Below are 22430 nucleotides of genomic sequence, written 5' to 3' on the forward strand. Positions count from 1 at the left end.
GTTTAATTAAGGTCACAAAAGCTTAAGTTAAAAATAAATCTACATTCAGCATTCATCATTCTCATCAAAAACTCCAAGCACTCTTCTACGACTATGAATGGAAAAGTATATTCTGTCATTGCAGTATGGTAGAATCTCATGATGCCAAATTAATCACCAAGAGCAAAAGATATGCTTGTATGTTTAGAGTTGCAGAACTATCTGCTTTCACTTCAATAGAAAGTTATCACTGAAATCCATATCTGAATTAAGAAGTTCCCTTACAAAGGAAGCTTAATAGCAGGCATACACATACACTAGTTCTCTTACCTTGAAAAAGAATCCACAACACACTTTCTGGTCATCCTCAAATTGTTCTCTGTCACTCTCACCTTCATATTTCTCAACAGACACTTCATTTTTTTCTGGTGGCTTCAAATCTGATAGGGAAACTTCAATTAAGTTAGCTGTTTTAGGAGCTGGTGCTGGTAAAATCGGTTGGCTTAGTTGATCTTCATTTGGCGTGAGGCAGACAGTTTCTGTGATAGGCTGAGATAATACTTCAGAAACATTAGATTCAATAGGCTTAATCTCCTTTTCCTCCAACTTCTGTTCACACTGTTTCAGCAATTTTGGTCCTTCTTCTTTTGCTACCTCTTCTGTAGGCTTGGCTTCCTTCAAAAGATTTCCCCTTAACTGAGGTTCACCTATATGTTCACTATCATCTCCAAAGCAAACAAATGATCTAGTCTGAATGGGAACCTGGCTTGGAGAAAATCTCCTCAAACGAGGAAGACTATCCACAGACCGTGGGGCAGTCAAGGTACGATTTAGAGGTGTTATTTTCAGTTCATTTGGCCTAGGAGTCCTTTGCATTTTAATGTGAAAAGAGGCATTCTTCCTGTTGGAAGACTGTGGAGACTGATGCGTAGAGCGAGAAGATTCTTGTGAGAAAGGTGCAACAGGAGATGGAGCTCCCATTTGCCTTGATGAAGATTTGAAGTCCCGAAGCTGCTTCTGAGGAGATGGCTGAGGAGGAGAAATAACCCAAGACTGTTGCTCTCTCATCTGCATCAACATCTCCTGTTGAAGGGATAGACGTTGCATTTCTTGTTGTAGAAAGTGTAGGGAAGAGTTTAGCTTTTCAATAGATTTTGTATATTCTAAGATATCTCCTTCATTAAAATTTTCTTCTGAGGGGCTTGCTAAATTCCATTGCTTTTCAGCATCCATAGAAGTAGCAGGAGATTTTAACCATTTGCTGTGAGAATTTTCAGGAGTTTCTTTTATTAATTCCGAAGTCTTACTAGTTTGTTCATCTGATTTTTCAGTTTCTTTTTCTTTCAACCGATTACTGTCAGTGAACACCTTCTCATCCTCAGCTCCTGCTGCCTCTTCTCGAAGAGGTGATACTCCATCACCTTTCTTTTTCACAACATTAAGAAATGCTGTTCTTCCCATTTTCTGCCGCTGCTTTGTGAATGCAGCTTCAACTTTCTTCTTCTGTGCTTCAATGGCTCGCCTCTTTTCCTCCAGCTTCATCCTAAGATGTACCATTTCCGAAGCCAGTAACTGTGTAGTGTCTCTTCCTTGAGGAACAGATGCCTCCTCAGGAATATGAGTCCAAGCGACCACATGAGGGATGTTCAGCTCAGAACCTTCTGGTGTGGTTTTCTGAGAACTGCTTCCACTGCTTCTACTATCTGTATGATTCAGCTTCCTGAATTTCTGCTCTGCAAAGCTTGTCATTTTAACCCCCGAACTTGAAGAAGCACTGCTGCCTGCCTGTGACTTAGTACTTACTGAGCTGGGACAGGGACTTAATTGATCTCTGTGATTGCCAGCTCGCATGTCATAATCCTGGAGAAATTTAGATGGTTCTTCCATGTCAGAGTCCATGCTTACAGTATAATCTCTCAAAGAAGAATCCTCATCCATTGTCTCTGGAATATCTTCTGAAGGGACATGTATTCCAGTATCTACTTCTGTATTGTCAGTCACAGGACTTAGAGGACCTTTTGTGTCTGTAATTATATCGGGGGTAGACTGATTTGGTTTAATGTTTGAATTCAAGATGCTCATTTCCTGATTGTGAAGAAAGAACCCATTTGTAATTTGGTCCGACTGGACAACTCTGGGAGATTTTTCAGTGTCATGAATTATCTGCAAAGCCTCTTCAATGCTTGGTGTCTCAATCTGATTGCCAAAATCATCCAGAACTGCCCTGTTTTGCAGAGCTCCATTTGGAAACCTGTAGCGGCCGCTCTCATTGGCATTTTTTTGATTTGTGTTAAGGGACTGATGGGCCTTTGTGCCTTTATGAGCTATCATGTCCTTTTCCTCTTCAATATCTTGATTTTCCTCTTCTCCATTTACTGGTTTGAATGACAGATTTTTTCTAATATGTTTCGGCATGCGGTTGACGTTTACTGTAAGGCCTTCATTGCTCACAGATCTAGTAATTCCTCTGTTTGAAGTAGATACTGGAATGCTTTTTTCTTTGTCAAAAGAAATGTCGAATGAAACTCCGTGTAACGATGACCTAAGAGAGATCAGAATAAAGGAGGTAACTGAGCAACTCATGGTTAATAATAATAGAACTGAATGACTGAATGTGAATATTTAAAAATTATTGTAAGATTGCAGTATTAAAGGCACTGTTAAGTGCTCTGTATTTTGCCTAGCTTCAAACATACTGTAATAATATAATATATAGATATACACATATAAATATAGCTATTTAATAAAGAGATATAATAAATGAAAAATGCACAATAAAATAGAATATAAAACCGTTTTCTTCAGAGATAGCCAATGCTTTTTATTACTTGGGAATAAATTCTGGGCATTTTAGGAATATAGGAATTGCCATAGTAGATCAGAAGGAAAGTGTGAAGAGAGACACAATTTATACTTACTGAATAACCCACCACTATAACTCTTACCATTTTAAATTTAGCTTACACCCCACAGATTAAGAGTTTATGACCGGTCACATGGAAAACCAAAACATTCAGCCTGACTCTTCTTACTTCCCACAAATAATACAAGTTTAAATACTACTGAGCTCATTAGCCATTTTACTCTTACCTCTTCTAGTTGATTGTGATGAATAAATGTGAACATATTTAGTGCCAACAATTCAAATACCTAAAATATACCTCATTTCAACATAAAGAATAGATGATTTATTTCTGAATTTGTTTTCCTGTTTCAGAGTTCTTAAGCCATGATATGTTTTTTTTTTCCTTTCTTTTTCTACTTTTGCGTGTCGCTTACAAGAACTCTTATTACAGGATTCTGAAAATCCAAACTACGATGGAGCATTTATTACTATTTATGACCAATAAACAATAATTTCTTTAAACGAACTCATACAGTAAGACTACCTACCTTTTTTCTTTGGGCCACGTCCCTACATGCCCATCTACATAAGACATTGATGTGGACCTCCTGATGACTCCTAAGTGAAATTAAAATAGAACCCAAGGTAACTGCTATGAAAAATTATTTTAACATCACCTTCTGTTGCTTTAACAAATTAGTTTGCTTCACTACTTAGAACACTGTAATGGCAAAAACAAGAAGTGGTTTTATATTGAGAATACAAGTAGACCAACTGAGACAATTTCATGCTGAATGTATATTATACCCCTCATCCCTCAAAGAATTTACTATTGAGTAAAACATACTACAAATACTACTAAAATATACTACAAACACTTGTTTTAAGTCTATTCCACATAATCAAAACAGAAGTAAAATTTAAAAATATACACAATAAGAGGTACAAAACCAAACTTCCCATTTGTACATTTAATAAATTACAAAACCTATTCATTAGCCTTTCTTGTAAAGCTCCCCCAGTAATTTCTGCATAAATAATGTTTGAATAAACACAAGCAAGATAGCAATTTACTCAGAAGACACCACCTTGTCTCATTGCCTCTTCCACCCATTTGTAAATTGTTACCTGGAACAGATGAATAAGGCTGCTGGGGTGTATGCAGTTGGTGAGATGGCTTATAAATTGGACTTTCCAATCTACAAAGCAAGAGACATCAATTTAAAAGTAACACATCAAAAAGCCATACTACAAAAGGGCAACCAGCCCTCATGTCCTGGGCCAACACAAAAACAGATTTGGTTTTTTGTGACAGGGAAGAAAGTCAGGTGTAATTCTCTTCTTGAAATATTAATTTATTAACTACAAAGAGAACACTGTTATTACCTTTAACTGGACCTAGCGCAGATAAGTCGGTAAGTCAAAAATTTGAAAAGGTATTTCTCCTACACCAATGGCCACAGGGCGGTGTTAGTTTTGTTAACATACTTGTCTCCTGATTTATTTCACGTAAACGTCATTACTAGAAGATTCTCATTTTTAGGTTTGATTTTATGAAAAGAACCAAACATAAGGATGAACACAAAGGCAGTTCCTACTGCCTCAAAACTCTGTGGCTGCAGCTAATAACCACATACTTTTCAGGCATATCTTCAGTTGCTTAGTCTGAAATTTCTACTTTGTGTCTGGATTGCAATATGCACTAGACATGGATAAAGGAGATTTTGTGATAAACATGATTTCATAAACACAAAAAATATATTCACCGCTAAAAGAGTCATTACAAAGATTTCCTCTATTTCTGCTTAGAACAGATACTTTTTTTTGGTTCATAGAGAAGGTCTGTACTAGAATAGCTTGTTAATTCAGAACAGTATTAACATAATTCAGTGTTTTGGTCAAGGTGCTTCTTCAGGATCAGAACAAAGACACATGCATAAAGACGCATGCATTTGTATGTAAAACACTTCTGAAGAAGCCAGACTTCAAAAACACGCTGGATTAAATCCTTTCATGTTTTGAATTTTGTTCACTGAGCTGAAGAGCACGCTTCCAAACACCCTTTTTTCAATCACTAATTTTCAAAATATTTGTTTAGTGCTTTTATAGTTTATGAACAGTATGCTGTAGAAAAGTTTCTAAATAATATTTCTGGGAAGGATACACACCTCGATACATGAAAAATATTGTTGTTTTACAATCTACCATAAGTATATATTAATTATTCAAAATAGGTTCTGAAATTCCTGATTTTTTGTATTAACAACACTACATGCTGGCTACATATGTTTTAAATGGCATTTGAGATTTCTGTGAATATTTAAAAATCAGAGATATAATCTCAATAAGTTATTTTAAAAGAAAAGCATGCTTTCAGAATTTCACCCAGCAGCCTGTGAGAATTTGCTACCACAAAGAAAATCTACACACTTCATTTTCCCTCAAGAAAAGACTGATGTTGGCACCATGACTGTGATTCCATGGCAACCTCAGACATCGTAACTGCTTGCCACCACAGTCGCATGCCCTCCTCTGCGCTGGATCTGACTCTCCATCCGATCCTCTGAGTCATTTCAACAAGCTAAGCCAACAGAAAAACATTCACTTTTTCTGACTGGTTTAGTGTTTTCTGTCTTTGTGCACTGAAATGACAACGTCAAACACTCAAGAACGTGCAGTCGGGACAAGGAGGAAGGCCAGGACAATGACATCCCGCAGTCAGGTATGCTCCGCCAGGGAACCTTGAGCCCATGTGTTAGATTCCTACCAGCTCAGATAACCTCTTAGCCCCCTCCTTTGTCCTACAATGCAGTGAAGTATCATCAAACTGGATGAAATACACTGGTTTATGAGGAAAGATATAGCTCTGTTACTCATGGGTTGCTCTCATAATACTCCCAACACAAAGCCATATCCACGGCTTGTAGAGACATTAAAACAGTGTTGTGATGAGCTAATACAATATGCAACCCACCACCCATAAGGGGTTTACAATGATTTTCACTATAACTCTGAACATATCTCAGGAAACATAAGCGATATTACAAAACATGTTGGTGGCAACTTACAGACTTGATAGTTAAATTTGGAATGGTAATGGCACTAAGAAACATAAAAGCTTCTGTAAGAGTTTATGAATTGAATTCAGATGCCTATCATAAAACTTCCAATCAGTCTTCTTCAGTTTAGAAGCCAAAACCAACTGCACAGACAAAATGTACACATTTACAGTAAAAGTAGATTTATTTGGATTAAAAAGATACTATGTTACTGACAGAATTTGTCAGAGCAGGGATAAATGCATGGTTAATGGCTTCAGCTGCGGAGATTTTTTTTTTTCTTCACACAGTCAAGGCTACAGATAGACTTCTCTTGTGTTGTCCACTATTCATCTACTAACTACACATAAAGAAAATCTTCTCCACAGCGATCCCTACAGCACAAGAGTAATTACGGCACAGAACTCTCTTTAGTTTACTTTAAGTGTAACTGACATATGATTTATTATCTTCACAGAACTTCTGGAGATAAATCACTGAAGTTTTGTTCAGGAAGGGCTCTAGAAGGGCGCCATCACGTTGGAAGCCACATACAAATAGTGATTTTTACTGGAAACCTTTCTTTGTTCTGTAGGACAGTTGCAGTTACAAGCCCTTTGCTGGGCTGCTCACAGGGGCTTTGCAAGCTGCAAATGGCCTTGGGAACCCCTGTTCCAAATGATACATTCAAAACTACTGTTTCTTGTTCTCCTGGCTTATGTGCTCAGTTTACACTGAAATAACTTCATTGTCTACAAAGGAAACACTTCAGATATACACAGGAAAAAGAGATTTGGAATCACAGTATTTAATGATAGTAAGAAATGCTACTCCCTGATTAAAGTCAGCATAGATTCCTAAATATTCAAAAAGAAAACCAAACCCCCAAACCAACCAAACACTTCCCACCCCTGAAAGCCCCATCAGGGGCTTTCATCCCCCATCAGGGGTTGAACAACTGTTCAACCAATAGAAAAGGCTGAACAGGGTTAGCTGGGCTGGCAACTAACAAGTTGCTGAATACCCACTTAAAATGCTAATTTTATCCTTCTCTGTCAGTTCAGACACAATCAATAAACCTTGGTCCCTAAATTACAAATATAATGCTATGCTACCCTCATCCACCACGTTCAGATCAGATCACTGGAAGGCTTTCTTTACCCTGCCAAAAGAAAGATTAAAAAGAAGGCCTAATGCACAATTTCTGCCTCTTATCAATTGTCCGATCGGCTAGAGAACACAAGGGAAACAGGATGTTTTTATACTGCTTCCAAAGCTGTAACAGTAATACTAAAAATAATGTTACACATATATTTACAAAAAAATACAAATAATGTAAAACATATTTAATAAAGCAGTTAACTTTCCATTCTTGATGTTCACAAGACTTGAGAAGTTCATCATAGTCTAAGTATTTATTTTTACCTATTTGACCTTCATGGTACTTAAGTCATCATCAGACCAAACTAAAACCATCACTCCGTGGTTTTCTTGCTGTTACCTTAGATTAGTTTACCATTTTTAGAAAATTTTCTGTGAATTCTGGAAAAATAGCTCTTTCCAAGCAGACTTGGTCAGCAGCCCCACACGAAACTGAAAAGGACAAGGAGGCCATATGACACTTCTCTGTGGAATGGTAAGGGTTGTTCTGGAAACTGGTAAGACCACAGCATGCCGTCCAAGTAGCAAACATGAACTGTACAAACACGAACACGTTGCCTGCCATGCAACCAGGCAGCAGGAGAAATAGATGAACTATGGGATCTTCCACAAAATTCTACAGATTATGTTTGGTAACTCAATCCTTGAGCATTGCAAAAAGGCAGCAATACTAAATAAAAACAACTCCTGTGTTTGATTTTGAGTAGAAAGGAGAAGATTGTGGAAAAGTATTGGTGATTCTCTGACATTACCTGGCTGCGAAGTCAGAACCAGATGGGCCATCGACATAATTTCTTCTGTTAGCATTCAAGCCGTGAGCAGAAGCTGCATCTTTTGCAGGTTCAGCTGCCAGGAATAACAAAGCTCAAGTTATTACAGTTTAGTATTTAGTTAGAATCCATAGTAGAAAAGCTGCTTGAAATAACTGGAAGTAATGATTTCCAAAGATTCAAAGAATTTTCATTAGTTCCATTATTTAGATTAAACCCTAGTCACTTCCTTTCAGCTTTACATCATCCAAAGTTCCCATATCGGCACTAATTAAGGGAATGGAGAATGACAAAATGACTAGAAAAGTGAAGAAAAAAAAATAGCCACAAAATTAAAAGCAAGCCATCTTTTTAGCAAAAATGAATATTCTTCTTCTGGAAGAAATTTTTCTGATAAATTTTTTCCCCCAAAACACTTAGACTGACTTTTCAGCTAGGAAATAGTTTTTTGGTCATATTCTAAATTAATTAGCAATATCTAAAAGATTTAGATTGGATTTGTACGTGCTATAAAGCATACAAAAAAAGGTATAAAAGCCACACAATGAAAGTCTCTTCCTAGCTCTTGGCCAGCACCACTGTATGAATGTTGAAGTTACCATGACTCTGTACTCATTCACTGATCTTTAGATCTACCCGAGAGGTGGGGTTTTAAATTTGAGAATTTACTGATGGAAAACTGTGTGTTTGCACTCAGCTACAAAATGCAATTTTACAATTAACTATCTGTCCACTTTCCCCAGATTCATGTTCCTTTCTCTTGGTATCTTCTCAGCAAAAGAAGTTCTTCAGGCTAAATTCTGTTCTCGGCTCCTTATTACATCTGTAATCCCTGCATGGGCATAAATGGATTCTAGGCTTGTTTAGGTCAGGAAAATTTGCAAGTGATTATACCACAACAATTTAAATGAGTTTTTGGTAATAGACAACAAAATCTAATTATGATTTATGAGATGAAATGAAGACTAATGCAAGGAAAGAGTACTTTGCTCCTTCTTTAAGGGGGCTGTACACCATCAAATCCTGTTAACTAAAATATTCACTGCATTTCTGAACACAATGGCTATCTGTACACACACATACTAAAAACATGCATATTAAACCCGATCCTTAATGTAATTACCTTGAGGATGCACAACAACACGAGGTTGTACAAATGATGGCTTCACCACTTCAAACCACCAGAACAATTCTGCCATGAACACCATGTAGTTGCTCTACAAAAAAAAAACCCAAACAAACAAATTAATTTCTGTTAAAACACAAGCCTGCGAATAAATAGATTAAACAGCATTCAGAATATGCCTCTGCATTTCATCCAACTTACAATCTCTTCTCTACTGATTTCTTAGAAAATGAGATCAGTAAGATGGATCTGTAGCACCAACTATCTAATAGACATAATGTGACCAGATTGTAACCGTTTGGGTTGATGTGTTTCATAATAAGCATATGCTCAGGCCCAATGTCTTGCAGGCAGGGCAGAGAGGTACAGGATGGGTGGAAAAAGATGCCTGTCAAACAGATTAGCCATTTCCATAAAAAAGAGTAGTGAAAAAGCCCATTGTTCTGCAAGGCTAGGCAATACAATTTTCAGAGCTTTTTAACATGAAAAACTCTGGTAGCCCTTGGTTTTAGTGTAGGAACTTTGATTCTGATTTAGGCTTTTATGTCAAGTATGTGCTTTTTGCCACATTTGTGAAGACCTATCCAAATTTACAAGTCTTTAATGCAAAACAAAAACCAGAACTGGCGTTTGTTCAACACAGGTTAGAACAACAAGGTTTTACCTCCAAAGACTTATGCACACGTAATAGGTTGTTCATGTATCTCCCTACTGTATCTCCCATTATACAGCTATGAAACACAGAAGCGTGGTAGCCACCAAGTTTAACACAAGGGGAAAAACAGGTGAGAAGGAAGAAACAACTGGTGACATGAACTGCAACAACAACAAAAAAAGTCAACAGAAAAAACGGGAAGAAGCGGTGGTAGCAGTTTCTGCTGCAAAAGTATATAATGAGTGCCAAAAGACCAGAAGTTTGTTGACTGTGGAGGCTGAGGAGTTCAGAGGCCAAATGCCCACGGCCCAAAGCCGCTACATCCACATGGTTCTGTGCTACTCCCTATCTAGAAGTATCAACTGAGTGAGATCAGCGAGCACCCAGGCCTGAGCTGGCTCAAGCGGGTGCACAGACCCGTGTCACCAGTCCTATGAAGCCCGAAAAGGTAAACAATACAAACCTCTACTTACGCACTACATTGAGAAACCATAATTAAACAACTTTTTAGAACAGTTTGTTTAAAAAAAAGTCTTTCTGCAATAAAACCCAATAATGTCTAGCTAACAATACTTACAAAAGCAAGTGTCCTTAGCCACCTTTTTCATGTCATTAACACTGATTAATTTCAAATATCCACTTTATTTTCTCCAATTTATGCAATTTTCATTTAACATTTCACGCAGCTTAAATGTGAAAATATAAATTAACAGACTTATTGGTTTAATTTCTACAATTTAACATCATCATCACCAAGAGTGTTTGCAACTTATAAATGTTGAAACCAAGAAATCTATTTCAATGTGACTTTCTAAAAAAAAAATAAAGCTTTCTTAATATTTGGTCCTATAAAACTTTCTGTACTCAAGAAAATTAGCATTTTTACACCAAAATATCAGATGCTACCTCTTTTTTAATTTTTCTTTGAGAATGAAATTAAGTGAAAATAGTCTCTCGGGGAATGTGCAAATTTATTAAATTATTTGCTTCAGAGAAGAGTTTCAGAAGGAAAGCAATGTGTCTGCTGATTTTTGCCGTAACACAAGGAAATCAGAGCTAATTTAGAAAAAAAGCAAACAATTACCTAGTTTTGTCCCTTCCCCCCCACCCTTTTCTTCCTTTCAAACAAAGATAGGGCTAAATAAAGGATGTTAGTTGAGTAGATAACGTTAGCTGGTATGGGACAGAATTCTTAAACCTATTCAGAAGAAAACCCTTAGCTTGCCCTGGTTTTCTCTAACTGCTTTGGCTTCTGCCATTGCTGAACTGTTGGGGGAAAGAGGATATGGTGCCAGGTGGACCTTTGATTTGATCAAGGATCACTGTTATTTTGGATTTTAGGATGGAGTCGGCTTCTACATTATCTATGTGACGGAAGACAATCTTCAGTATAGACTTTGCCATTACGGATATTAATAGAGCAATCTTTATGCACATGAAACATTCTCATTAGCAGAGCATGGGACATTTTTAAAATTTCCAGCCCTTTGTTAGCCCATAAGGCCTTCCTCTGTCTGCAAGAAAACCTTGCTGCAGATTAAGAATTGTATTTGGGCTCCTTAAGTAAACACACATAGTCTTTAAAAATTAGTTTAAACTTACAAATAGTTTACTCATTCAACCTCAGAAAACTCTGTAGGAAAGAGACCTACATATCAACATATATGTTATTTCTTTTCTGAAGGATTTGAGAAGGAAAGAGGGATATTAAATATCAGCTAACAAATTGCAGGGTTTTAACAGTATAGCAAATGACTTAGCTGTCAGTTCTTTAACAAAAACCAGACAAATTCTAAGAAAAGTAAAACCAGTGGTACACAGTTTCTATTTTAACTTTTTCTTTGTTCAATGAAAAAAATTTCTGGTTGATTCAGGCATATATGGCTGCAAAGTCTGCAAGTCTTCTGTTCCCAATTCACCAGTTAGAGCAGGAAAATCTAAGTAGAAAGATGAAGCTTTTCGTGGTTCAGCGGCAAAGAGAAAACTGCTTTGTATTCTGTGATGGACCCATTAACTTGCCACTGCATAGCAACACAAATAGGCAAGATTACTCCCATTCAGATTGCTCCCATTCCATGTTTAACTGTGTATTTGAGCACAGCTGGGGTATGCCCACAGAGGATGTATCCAGACTATGTAAGACTCCCATTTAAGACTTCTTTTGACAGCTTCACTATGTTTTCCATTCCTCAAATGTGAAATTCCACCACTGCATTAATTCTGTTGCCTTAAAAAGGTGTACCTCAAATCTTGGACTACAAGCAAATGTTTGACAAAAATTCTAAACAAAACGTCGTTCTATTTCAGAAACAAACCACAGGTATTAGGGGTAAAAACATCTTTTTAAAATAAACAAAAATTTACAACAAAAATGTTTAATAATAAATAGGATAACCTCAATTCTGTATCAGTAAATTTGAAAATATAATTTTAAATATCTATTTGCCACTTTTGATTCAGATTTATTTTTCCTGAATATTTCTAATGCAGATAAGCCTTTACTCCAGCAAAGGGATACTCTTATACTGAAAGCCGCTCATACACTTTAGGATATGGTAAAGGGATCAGCCAGATGTTGCCATAGTTATTACATACAAGCCATAAACAGACTAGGAGAAACCCCATCTCTGCTTATTCAGCACAACAGAACTGAATGAGGAAAAGTTCACAGCAAAATCTTTTCCATTCAAAGAAAATGCTAAGCGTAGTCTTTTGGTATCACACACTGATTTCATTAGAGAGAAATATACATAAGGAAAAAAAATATCAGATGTACTTCTCAGATAAAACATGATTTTTAATACTACAATTTCTAAATATTACCATTTCTACAGTTTTTCCTCTTAGTATTTCCCCTCTCCCCCTTACTTCCCTTCAAACTTTTACATTTTTAACTTGATTTTTTTACTACAAATTGTGAAGTGTTCTAGTCATAGCTTTGTCCCCATCTGAAACACTGTATTTAAGTACTCCAATTTCTCATGTTTATGTTGAAATGCTGCATTTAATAGTCTGATTATTTTATGAAGGACTCAGATATTGCTCTTGCGAATATCTTCTTTGCAGTCTTGAGCTACTACAAGACAGCTTCTTTTCCCAAAATCACCAAAGTGGTATTTACTGAAGTCAAAATGTAACTGTTGGCTGCACGGCCTGCTTCAAACTGAGGCTACTTTAGATGTTTGATGGTGAAACATCATGATGGAAACTGCATTTTCTCACAAGTTACTTTTAGTCATAAAGGGATGTTAATAACAATGATCATAAGGGGAAGACTGATGATACATAACTTAATTTTTTGGAAAAAAATAACTGTGGCTCAGTAGTAATCCTGCTACCCAGGGCTAGAAAGAACGTAGATATTATTTCCACAGATTTTGCCTTGATTATGCTGACAAAAGTTCTAGTAGCTCACCACATGCACTTATACACAAAAATATTCAGAAGCATTTTAAAATTTTCAGAAGTATTTTAATAGTACTAAAAAATAACTAAGCTCCGAGCAGTTCAGACTGGCTCAAAACCAGTGAACAGCAGATGGCGGACTTGCAGCTTCACAGATGCTTCTATTTGCTGAACATCCTGATTTCATTTTTTCAATTTGATATTTCCAGGTTGTTCATTAGTTGTACGTAGCCAGCTGTACTACTGGTTACATTTTATCTACTGTATCTTCTGGCACTGTACAATAAAAATCCTTCTGTTTTAACAGATTTTGGAAGATTATCTTTTAGAGGGAAAAAAAAAATTCCCATATTATGAGTATAAAATCTAAAGTCATTACTTTCTTTTGGAACTAAGGGAGATAATGAAATAGCTTGTTTTATAAATTTTTGTACAAAAAAAAAGTTAAATTAGTTTCTTTAGTATCTCTATTCCCCCTCCACAATTTTAAAATCACAAGTAATTTTTAAATCAAATTAGCTAACAGAAATAGCATGTCCAATCTTGGCACTTAAAATAAATTATATCCTTCTAATATTGATAAGGTTTAGATCTGCATCTTTATAGAATAATAACTACAAGGTTATATACGCAAATAATTTGTAATTAGGCTTGAATCCACTAAAATTGAATGCAAGAGCTACCATAAATGCTTTTAGCAATTTTCTCATAATGAGCGTGAAAATACACTGTAAAGTTTATATTGCAATGCACATTAAAATCTCTGTTCACTAGGCCAGGAAAGTAAGTTACCTCAAATACAAAACCACAGTTTATATGTTCTAAAAGTGCCAACATAAATGCGTAAAGAAAATTGGAGTGTTTAAAACTCTCTGGAGAAGGCCAAATTAGTTTTGTGTATGATGCATGCACTACCAGTTTGCCATATCTTCTGCCACAGGTTGATAGATGCCATAACAACTCAAGTTGAAAACTCCAGTATGCCTTGTTTCAGACCAGAACAAAGAAGTGGGAAAACTGGCTGATTAATCTCAGTGAAAGCAAACCATGCTGCTTCCCTTTAAATAACATCAGGAATATTTGGTCCCTCTCCAGAGAGAAATCTTCTGTTAAAGAATTGTTCCCTGGTTGAATCCTCCTTTTCACTCCTGATCCTGAATCCTTTTCAACGAGCCAGATGGGAATCAAGTCTGTGGACCGACTCCCACCATACGTACCCACCATCGGTACCCAAGTGCCCCACTGAACAGAGCCAGCTGCTCCCCCAGGTCCCTCAGGAGCCCATATGCACGCTTACACTGACTGCAACTGCAAATTCAGGCTGGGTTAGAGCTTAACTGGCAGTGGCTTTTTTCCACTGAGATTGGAGGGAAAGCTGTACAACTTTTGTGGACATCCTGCAGCCCTTAATTTCTAGGATTTCTCTACGTGACGTATCTGAACCCTATTTTCCACACCTCAGAGGACACGGTGCCGATTATAGCTTCCGCTTACGTTGTCTGCAAAGTCACCATCAACATTACATCAGAAAGCGCAAGCATTCAAAACTGCTCAAGTGCAATAAATATTTCTAGTGTAAAACAATCCTTTCAATATTATATTCTCCTGTTCAATTTAGCAGTGGAACAAAAAAAAAGAAAAAAGGCAGTTCTGGAACCAGCCTCTCCATCTGGCTTACTGGGCCTTTCACTGCGCAAATGCTCATTCTGTCTGCTCTGGTTATTAACTAAGTGCAAAAATAAGGTACCTATTCCATGTACTTAGTTGTCATTCTGCACGGCTTAGAGTCTGGCCCACATCTAGGTCAGAGAACACCCTTCACAGACAAGAGACAGCAATCATCTCTCAGATTTGCTTCATTTCACATTCAGAAAGCTATCATTCTGAATAAATGTGCCTTCTGCATGAGTTTGGGTGAGCAGACTCCAGAGTTATCAGAAAACATCAGCCAGAGAGAGGAAGCATCCATGCTGAGGGGCAGCACGTGAAAGTCTCCAAAGAACGGAGAGGCTGCAGAGACTCGTGGCCCTGTTGAATCCCCAAGAACCCACACGCTCAGAACAGCGGGACTGGGCCAGATCTGTGCAAGGCCATCAGCACGTGCTGGTGTCAACAACAGGTTGTATAACCCTAACCACACCCACCGGGGCAGGAACCGAAAAGAAGTACACAATTCTATGTATATACACACATAATGAGACAAGTGACCCCTTGAGAGACTTTCTGGACACCTTCCCAAAAGCCAGTGGTGAGCCAGTATGACCCCCGACTTCTGGGAGGCCACTGGGTTGGCCTCCAACCCAGTAAAAATAGCTGAGTGAGCGTGCATGTGAACTGTCTGCGCAAATTAATTTATTGTGTGAACAGTTATCTTATTAATAATCCATTCATTCTACTAATAACAGCAGTTGAATCAATAAAAGGTGTTCTAACATTGGTTGGGATCTGTGTCTCACCCTGACTCATTCCTCTGTCAATGAAAAGGGAACATACAGTAATACATGTAGATTAAAAAAAGAGTAGCATGCGTTTAGGATTACTATTTTTTTAAGAAAATCCCACACATTTTTGAAGGCTCAGATAAAGGAACACTTACAAAACCCAATAATTAACTGTGTTTCAAGTGATTCAATGCCAAGTTCCTATGTGAGCTCACAAATCATGGTAAACATCAAATGATTCAAGCTGTCTGTCAGTACCCTCTTTGACAGTTAACCTCGTAAATGACTTGTGCTTAGGTCTGAGCCCTATGGTGCTACTAGAATGAACTGGCAGCAATGATCTAAAAATATCAAGAATATAACCAAATATGACCAAAGATCTCTTTTAGAAATACTTTCAACATATATCTCATGTGACAAATGGAACATGTACTACCCTTTTTTTTTCCTTCTATTCAGGGACCATATATGTCCCTTACAACATCCTTTCAGGAATTATGCATTCCATAAGACCTTTATTCAAGACACAAATGCTACATACTGACTATTACCCTGCAGTGCTAACCAACTGTTGGGTCAAAGCAATAAAGAAGTCTTTACTGTTCCACAGGGTGGTTTATGCTTCTTGTGACGGCGCTGCATGCGAGGAGTTCTGTTTCTACAAACTTGTTCTTTGGATAGGCAGAACATGCGTGTGTCAAGGCACAATAAAACCAGATCTTTCAGTTCTACGTCATTTCCCAAATACAGGTGAAGAACAAGATATTTAAAAAAAAAAAACAAAACAACCTGTCTCAGGATAAAACTACTTACAGGAGAGGGGAAGTGGGAGGATCAGAGCAAAAAAGCAATCTGTGCAACTGAAGAAAGATCCAAGCTTTTCTATTTTTCCTCTTGTTAAATATGTAGGGAGGATTCAGAAAATATTGTGATTATTTTTATGTAATCTCTCTCTACTTGTGTTTGCCTGTCTCAAAGGAAAACAACCAGGAACCAGTATGGTCCCTCGGTGGCGCCTCAAGCATCCATGGAATGTATTCAAATACTTTTTTCTTTACTATCAATAGCCCTGCCTTAGTAAACATCTCATGAAGAACTTCACAAACGTATTTTTCTTAGAGAAGGAGAAACGGCCAAGTAAGGAGCAATGAAACTTACTTTCTTCTTCATTTGATTATGCCACATTAAAGCTGTCTAGAAAGCCAGACAAAGCCTATTTCTCCTGTGTGCTAAAACAGAACTAAGCCAACGGTTTCATTTGCTGCAAAATCCAAGAGCCTATATCAAATATTGTGGATGCTTAAGTGAAGTTTTAAATTACTCTTGGTTTCTGTGCATTTTGATGGGAAAGCCAAAAGTGGGACAATTACCTTGGTCAAGTCCTGCACTAAATTTCTGTATCATGTACTATCTACAACCTACCTTGATTTAACATAAGAGGACAGTGCAGTGTGCCTACTAAAGAATGTAAGGTATGCACTTCGTGCTTGATCACTTTAAAAGAAAGAGGCTCTGCTTCCTTCCTTCTTAAGGACTAGCATGAAGCCAGGATACCTAGCGTAATTTCTAGGACCACACAAGGCACAGCATTGTCATTCCAAAAACTCAGCTGTAATTTTTTTCTTGAGGCTTTTTCCAGTAATGTATCAGCAGTTTGGCTCTTTTCATTTCTTCTGTCACCATTATGAATGTAACTGTCTTGTAACCAAAAGCATAGTGCCACCTACTGTGCAGTATGAGTCACCCTGAGAACAAGTGGGAATTTTTGCTGATTGTTAACAAAGACACCTGAAACAAAGACACACGCTTCTACAAATCCTAAAACTTGGTACTATATAAATTTTGTAGACTGAGATAAAGTTGACTTCTACTAACCAGTTTAATTCAATGTGTAATATTTAAAATAACCATTTATAATACAAGCTTTTTCAAAGTGACAATATAATTCTTTGGAGAATATGTACATTTATTAAAACTTACTTTAATCAGATGCACTGGAAAACTAAGAAAGAGCTCCTTTAACTGTGAATTTATTTTGAAAGCAAATTAATTCTTAACACTGGAAAAACAGAGTTTATAGCACTAGCCAGAGTTTCCGTGCCAAGTTTTAGAAGAAAAACTTGGCAGCCTTTCTTTGTAGCATTTACATCTAAATAAGTATCCACACCACAGCAACTTGTAAAAACATGATCACAAAAGGGCCTTCTCAGTTCTAGAAATACTCTGAATCTTTGAAAGAAATCTAAATCCCCTCTAAAAACAGCGTTCAGAAACAGCAAAATTACTGAGTCTAGCATTTTAGAAGTGTAAAGTCTGATGTATTGGGATATTGACCAAATGTTTAATACAGCTACTTTTTTAAAATTGAAGCTTCATAGCACATACTGCCTTGAGAAATAATTCAAACCAGTACTATAAAAAATGGTATTATTGTCACAAATTAAACTGAAGAATAATGAATTCCATTTATTCCATGGATCTGTAAGCAGAGAGAAGCAATCAAAATGCACTGAAGGAGTCCTACTCAAGATCACCGAACATGGTTGTTGGACTGTATGTTGGGAAACTACAGGCAAGAGACTGCAATGCAGCAGTGTTTTTACAAGTAGGTAGGTAGATCACTGCATTTGAAATATAAAAACACCAAAAGCTGATTGAAAGCAGTCACTACGCAACTTTGCATACACAAAATAAAAAAGCAACAGCTAAGTAGTCTAGACTTATGGGGCTTGGTCCTACTGCCCTTACTCACCCTGGCAGCTCGTTATTTATTTGAAAAGGATCAGGTTCAACCCTACAGGAGACAACAAAGCTGTATTCAAGGCTCTGGCCTCTGTGACTCAGCTTGTGAGACTGCTGTAAAGATCATAAAAGCAGTGAAATGACCCAGATATTTAGAAACCAATTACATCCCCATCTGCAATGGATATGCTGACTCCATAAAAATAATATTTCATTCCCTAAAGGCAGGCCAACAAGAATCTTGAGCAAATGAAGTTTTATGTAGAAGAAAGTCTAAGAGAAACACAAGAATGAAAAATTAAAGCTACAATTAGGCAAGAAATAATTTGATTACTCCTATTCTTTCCACACAGGCTTAAAAAAATGATAGAATAAGCAAAATTTTTTTTTCTGCCCTTCTTCTAAAAGAGCAGAATCTTAGAATGACTGAAAACACTTAATTGCTTATTTAAACAACCGTATTTGTTGGGATTGTGTTCCTGCTTGTGTTCCAGGAATAAAACCATGAGATTTTTCAATGAAATTAACTCAGAACTTCACACTTTTACAGAAGTGAAAAAGTTTTAAGTTTAAAAATGATAAAAATATTGTGTACACAGAAGGGTAAGTAGTAATTCCATAAACAGCTCTTCAATATTTTGTCCTTTCGTGAAAGTCGTAATAAAAACTAATGCATTATTACATTTTAACAGAAATAGCACAGATTACATGCTTTAACTAACAATAAGAAAGAAGATAAAGTGTGAAATAGTTTTGCACAAAAATCGAAGTTTTTATAGATACTTTCACAAGTGCTTTTTTTAAAATACTTTGAAATTACTAGAACAACTTAGCTGCCAGAAGATGGTGGTTTTACACGCTGCTGAAATTTGTGTGTTGCATGCCATACCACAAGAGATGCAACATGCTTGTTCATACAGCCATATAGGAGCAGACCAAAAAATACTAAATATATCATTAGCAAAACAGTCCTGTGGATGCTACTTGCCTTCTTATGGTTTTGTTTGTTTGTTTTTTACCTTTATTGAAGAAGCTGCATAGAGCATATCCTCAAGACTGAAATGGCAACACTGGTTAAGGTATTCCTGACAAAATTCTTGAATCAATTGTAGATTATACAGACTGTCAGCCAAAGACATTGTCTCTTTCAAACAAATATCTAAAAAGGAAGAACAAAAGCAAAGATTAGAGACAGTTACAGATTTGCAAAAAAGTGCTTTTTGCTTTGCTGCATTCTGGAGCATTTTCTAGATAAATTCAGACTTGATCTTTCAGTGGTTTGTTTTTTGGGGTTTTTTTTTTCCCCCCCAGGAGGCTTTTTTCTATTTCAGAAAATTAAGAAATGACAACCCTACATTTTATCTCTGCAGTTTTATATCTTTAGACTTTTTTCTAAACCAGAGTTGTGTTTTTTCACTATTGAGAAGTTAATTTTTTTTTCTGCTTTGTCCTTTGTGAAAATGGAAGTTACGCTCTAACTCCTGCTATTTCCATATAGCGAAAAACCATATTTAATTGCTAATACATATTTTTTCAATTAGATTTTCTATACAGCAATGGCAGTAGGAAATGTACGCTTTTTCATAAAGTTCTCCATACATACTAGTTCCTTGCCTTTGCAGAGGGACCTACAAGTACATTTTAATGCTATTAACTCTGAATCTTCCCCCAAAACCAGCACCAGTTTAGTCTTATGTATTTGGTTTTGTGGATTTAGATGTTTGATATGAGACTTTACAAAGATCTGAAGCCTCTGATATAAGAATTATCACTCTCTGTTTGAAACTGCTATTTAAAGACAAAGAAGTGGTAGCAGTGAACAGATTAGTGTAGTTATAGAGTGTTCTCTGAATACTATTCATCCTCTGCCAACCTCCTGTTCTCTTCTTATGTCTGCTTCTTGGAAAATTAAGTAGCAATACCTTCCTAGAAAAAACAAACAGTCCTTGTAAAAAGGAGGACCGAATACAAGAAAATTAAATTTACTTCCAGAGCATACATCAGATTTTCTTCCTAAAGCAACAATGTATGACAGACCTCCGCATAACAGTTTTAAATTGGTTAGGATAAAAGGTTTCTTCAGATAAAGAATCTACTTTGATGCTAGCAGGACAAGGATTCCCATCCTGAGGGAATCAGACACATTCCGTGATCCCAACCCCATAGATGATGATCAATGGAAAAAAAATGTTTGACTAAACTGCACAAAACGGGATTAAATTTAGTAGTGCAAAATGCGAAGCCATGCATTTGGATCTAATAAAATTCTAATGTGATTCACTGATTGAAAGTGATATAGAGTAGGAAGGTATCATGTATTAGCCAATGTGAAGATGTTTATGACCTTTCGGCATCACGCAGCTATGAAAAAAAGCTAATATAATGCTAAAATGTATCAGAAAATTTAGTTCCAGTAGTGACATGGAAGCACCGTACAAAGCGGTAATGAGATGCCTGTCTGGATTTCTGTGTACAATTACAACAATCCATATGCAATAAAGATGAACCAAAACTAGACTAGCTGCAGAGGAAGACTACTGAGGATAAGAATGAGGATGGAAATCTACTTCAGGCAGGGAGACTGAAAAGGCTTAGTTCAGTAGCTGGGCAAAACAAGAAAAAGAAAAAATATCAAAAAGGTAGACCTGAGATTAGGAGAAGCTATTCAAGCCAAAGGGCACTGCTGGAAAAACAACAAAGGCATGCAAGACAAGCTACAAGCACATTTAGGTAGAAAACAAGAACAAGATTTAAAACCATGTGAAAAATGGCGCGCTGCAACAATGCATAAGAAGAGTATAGATTTTAAAGAGCTAGTTTTAAAATAGAACATGGCAAATTCATGAAAGGGATTGTGTAATTTCATACAATAGCCAATTTCTTGACTCACTGACATAGGAAGCACTTTCTAGTCCTGTATTCCTTGAAGAAAACCTAGATTTGAAAGTTAAATGAAGTCTTAATGAGAAGAAACAATCTATTTCAGACTACAGAGAACTCTAGATTAATTTTTTTTCTTTTTTTTGTTAATGCATTTTGAAGCATTTTTGCATACGCTTTTTTGTTACCTGCCTTCCTCAGTTCCAATATGGAACTAAATCTCAGTGAAATTTAACACGCATCAAAAATTACATTTAAATACAGGGAAGATCGGCAAAGTCAGTCAAAGTGCTTCTAGTCGCTTCAGAGTACCTTTGAATTTACATCTGAGACAATGACACACAAATTTATTTATCTTTAGGGAAGATGATGTCAGGACACCTAACAAGACCATTAAAGCTAAAGTTCCAAAGATGAGATGACATATGCCTTGTCTCGTTCAAAGTCAGATGCTGGAGGATTCTGCTGGTAAATACGTATGTGGTCACACAACGTATACAAGATCTTTTGGACTGTCCATATTTTCAACCATGCTAAAACAGTAAGAAGGAACCCCCATTCAACTCTACCCAAGTTTTAACTCTTCCCTAATTGCATAAAATAGTATATATTTGGCTGCAACATTTATGTAAATTGAAAGTTGTGTTTTTCAAAATTCACAAGCCGAAGAGGAATGGTGAATGCATGCATTTTAGTGTCTTTCATCTCCAACGCCTACTGTGCTGGAAGCTTCCTGTAAAGTGGTTGTGCAAATGAATTCCAGATTTCAGTCCTTAGCAAGTTTTATACCCTTGCTCGTTTTCCTAGATTTCTCAGGATGCTTCTGTGTAAGTGTTCCCACGACATCAAAGGTATCATGGCCAGAACACAGGCAGAAAATGATGGGTGTTAGCTGCCAAAACATTTTACAACTACATGAGCCTCTTTGTTGCCAAGAGGAAGACATGGCTTTAACCCGTCCACTAAGCAAAAGAACAAGTGAAGTTGCTCACCATCACAGACAACTGCTATTATAGAACAGCACGACACTAATGCACTCTACGCTATATATTTTTGTTTACTTTACAAATTATATAGGTAACTATCAGGTGAACTAAAAGCCCAGAATGCAGAGCACCTATTTGCCATGCAGTGCAGGTATGCAGAGCTTGACTAACTAACTTCTTCCATGTTTTGTATCTATAACGGCTCAGATCCACAAGCAAGCACTTCTGCAGCTTCAAGAATTAGACTTTTCCAGGTGGTTTCAAGTTTCATAGCACAAAGGCAAATGTATTGCCACAGTCAGGTCTGTAATAATGTATCTTAGTATGTTTATATTTTTATTTAAATGTTAGTATTAAACAAAGTTAGTATTAAACCCACCACACTCGAATTATGCCTGGTTT

General features: G+C 36.7%; 1 protein-coding gene across 4 annotated transcripts in view; it reads right to left on the reverse strand.

Moving 5' to 3' along the window:
* The window catches only part of CAMSAP2 (calmodulin regulated spectrin associated protein family member 2), a 92199-nt gene that overhangs the window by 10849 nt on the left and 58920 nt on the right, over positions 1 to 22430 (reverse strand). For all 4 annotated transcript variants that reach the window (XM_063343109.1, XM_063343107.1, XM_063343110.1 and 1 more), the window contains 6 exons: positions 19182 to 19321; positions 8917 to 9010; positions 7776 to 7869; positions 3953 to 4023; positions 3373 to 3442; positions 310 to 2521 (listed from right to left, as the gene is read on the reverse strand). In XM_063343109.1, coding sequence (XP_063199179.1) covers positions 310 to 2521; positions 3373 to 3442; positions 3953 to 4023; positions 7776 to 7869; positions 8917 to 9010; positions 19182 to 19321 — 2681 coding nt within the window. The remainder of the gene's footprint in view (positions 1 to 309; positions 2522 to 3372; positions 3443 to 3952; positions 4024 to 7775; positions 7870 to 8916; positions 9011 to 19181; positions 19322 to 22430) is intronic.

Source organism: Chroicocephalus ridibundus, chromosome 8 (assembly GCF_963924245.1).
Source record: "Chroicocephalus ridibundus chromosome 8, bChrRid1.1, whole genome shotgun sequence".
Lineage (NCBI taxonomy): Eukaryota > Metazoa > Chordata > Aves > Charadriiformes > Laridae > Chroicocephalus > Chroicocephalus ridibundus.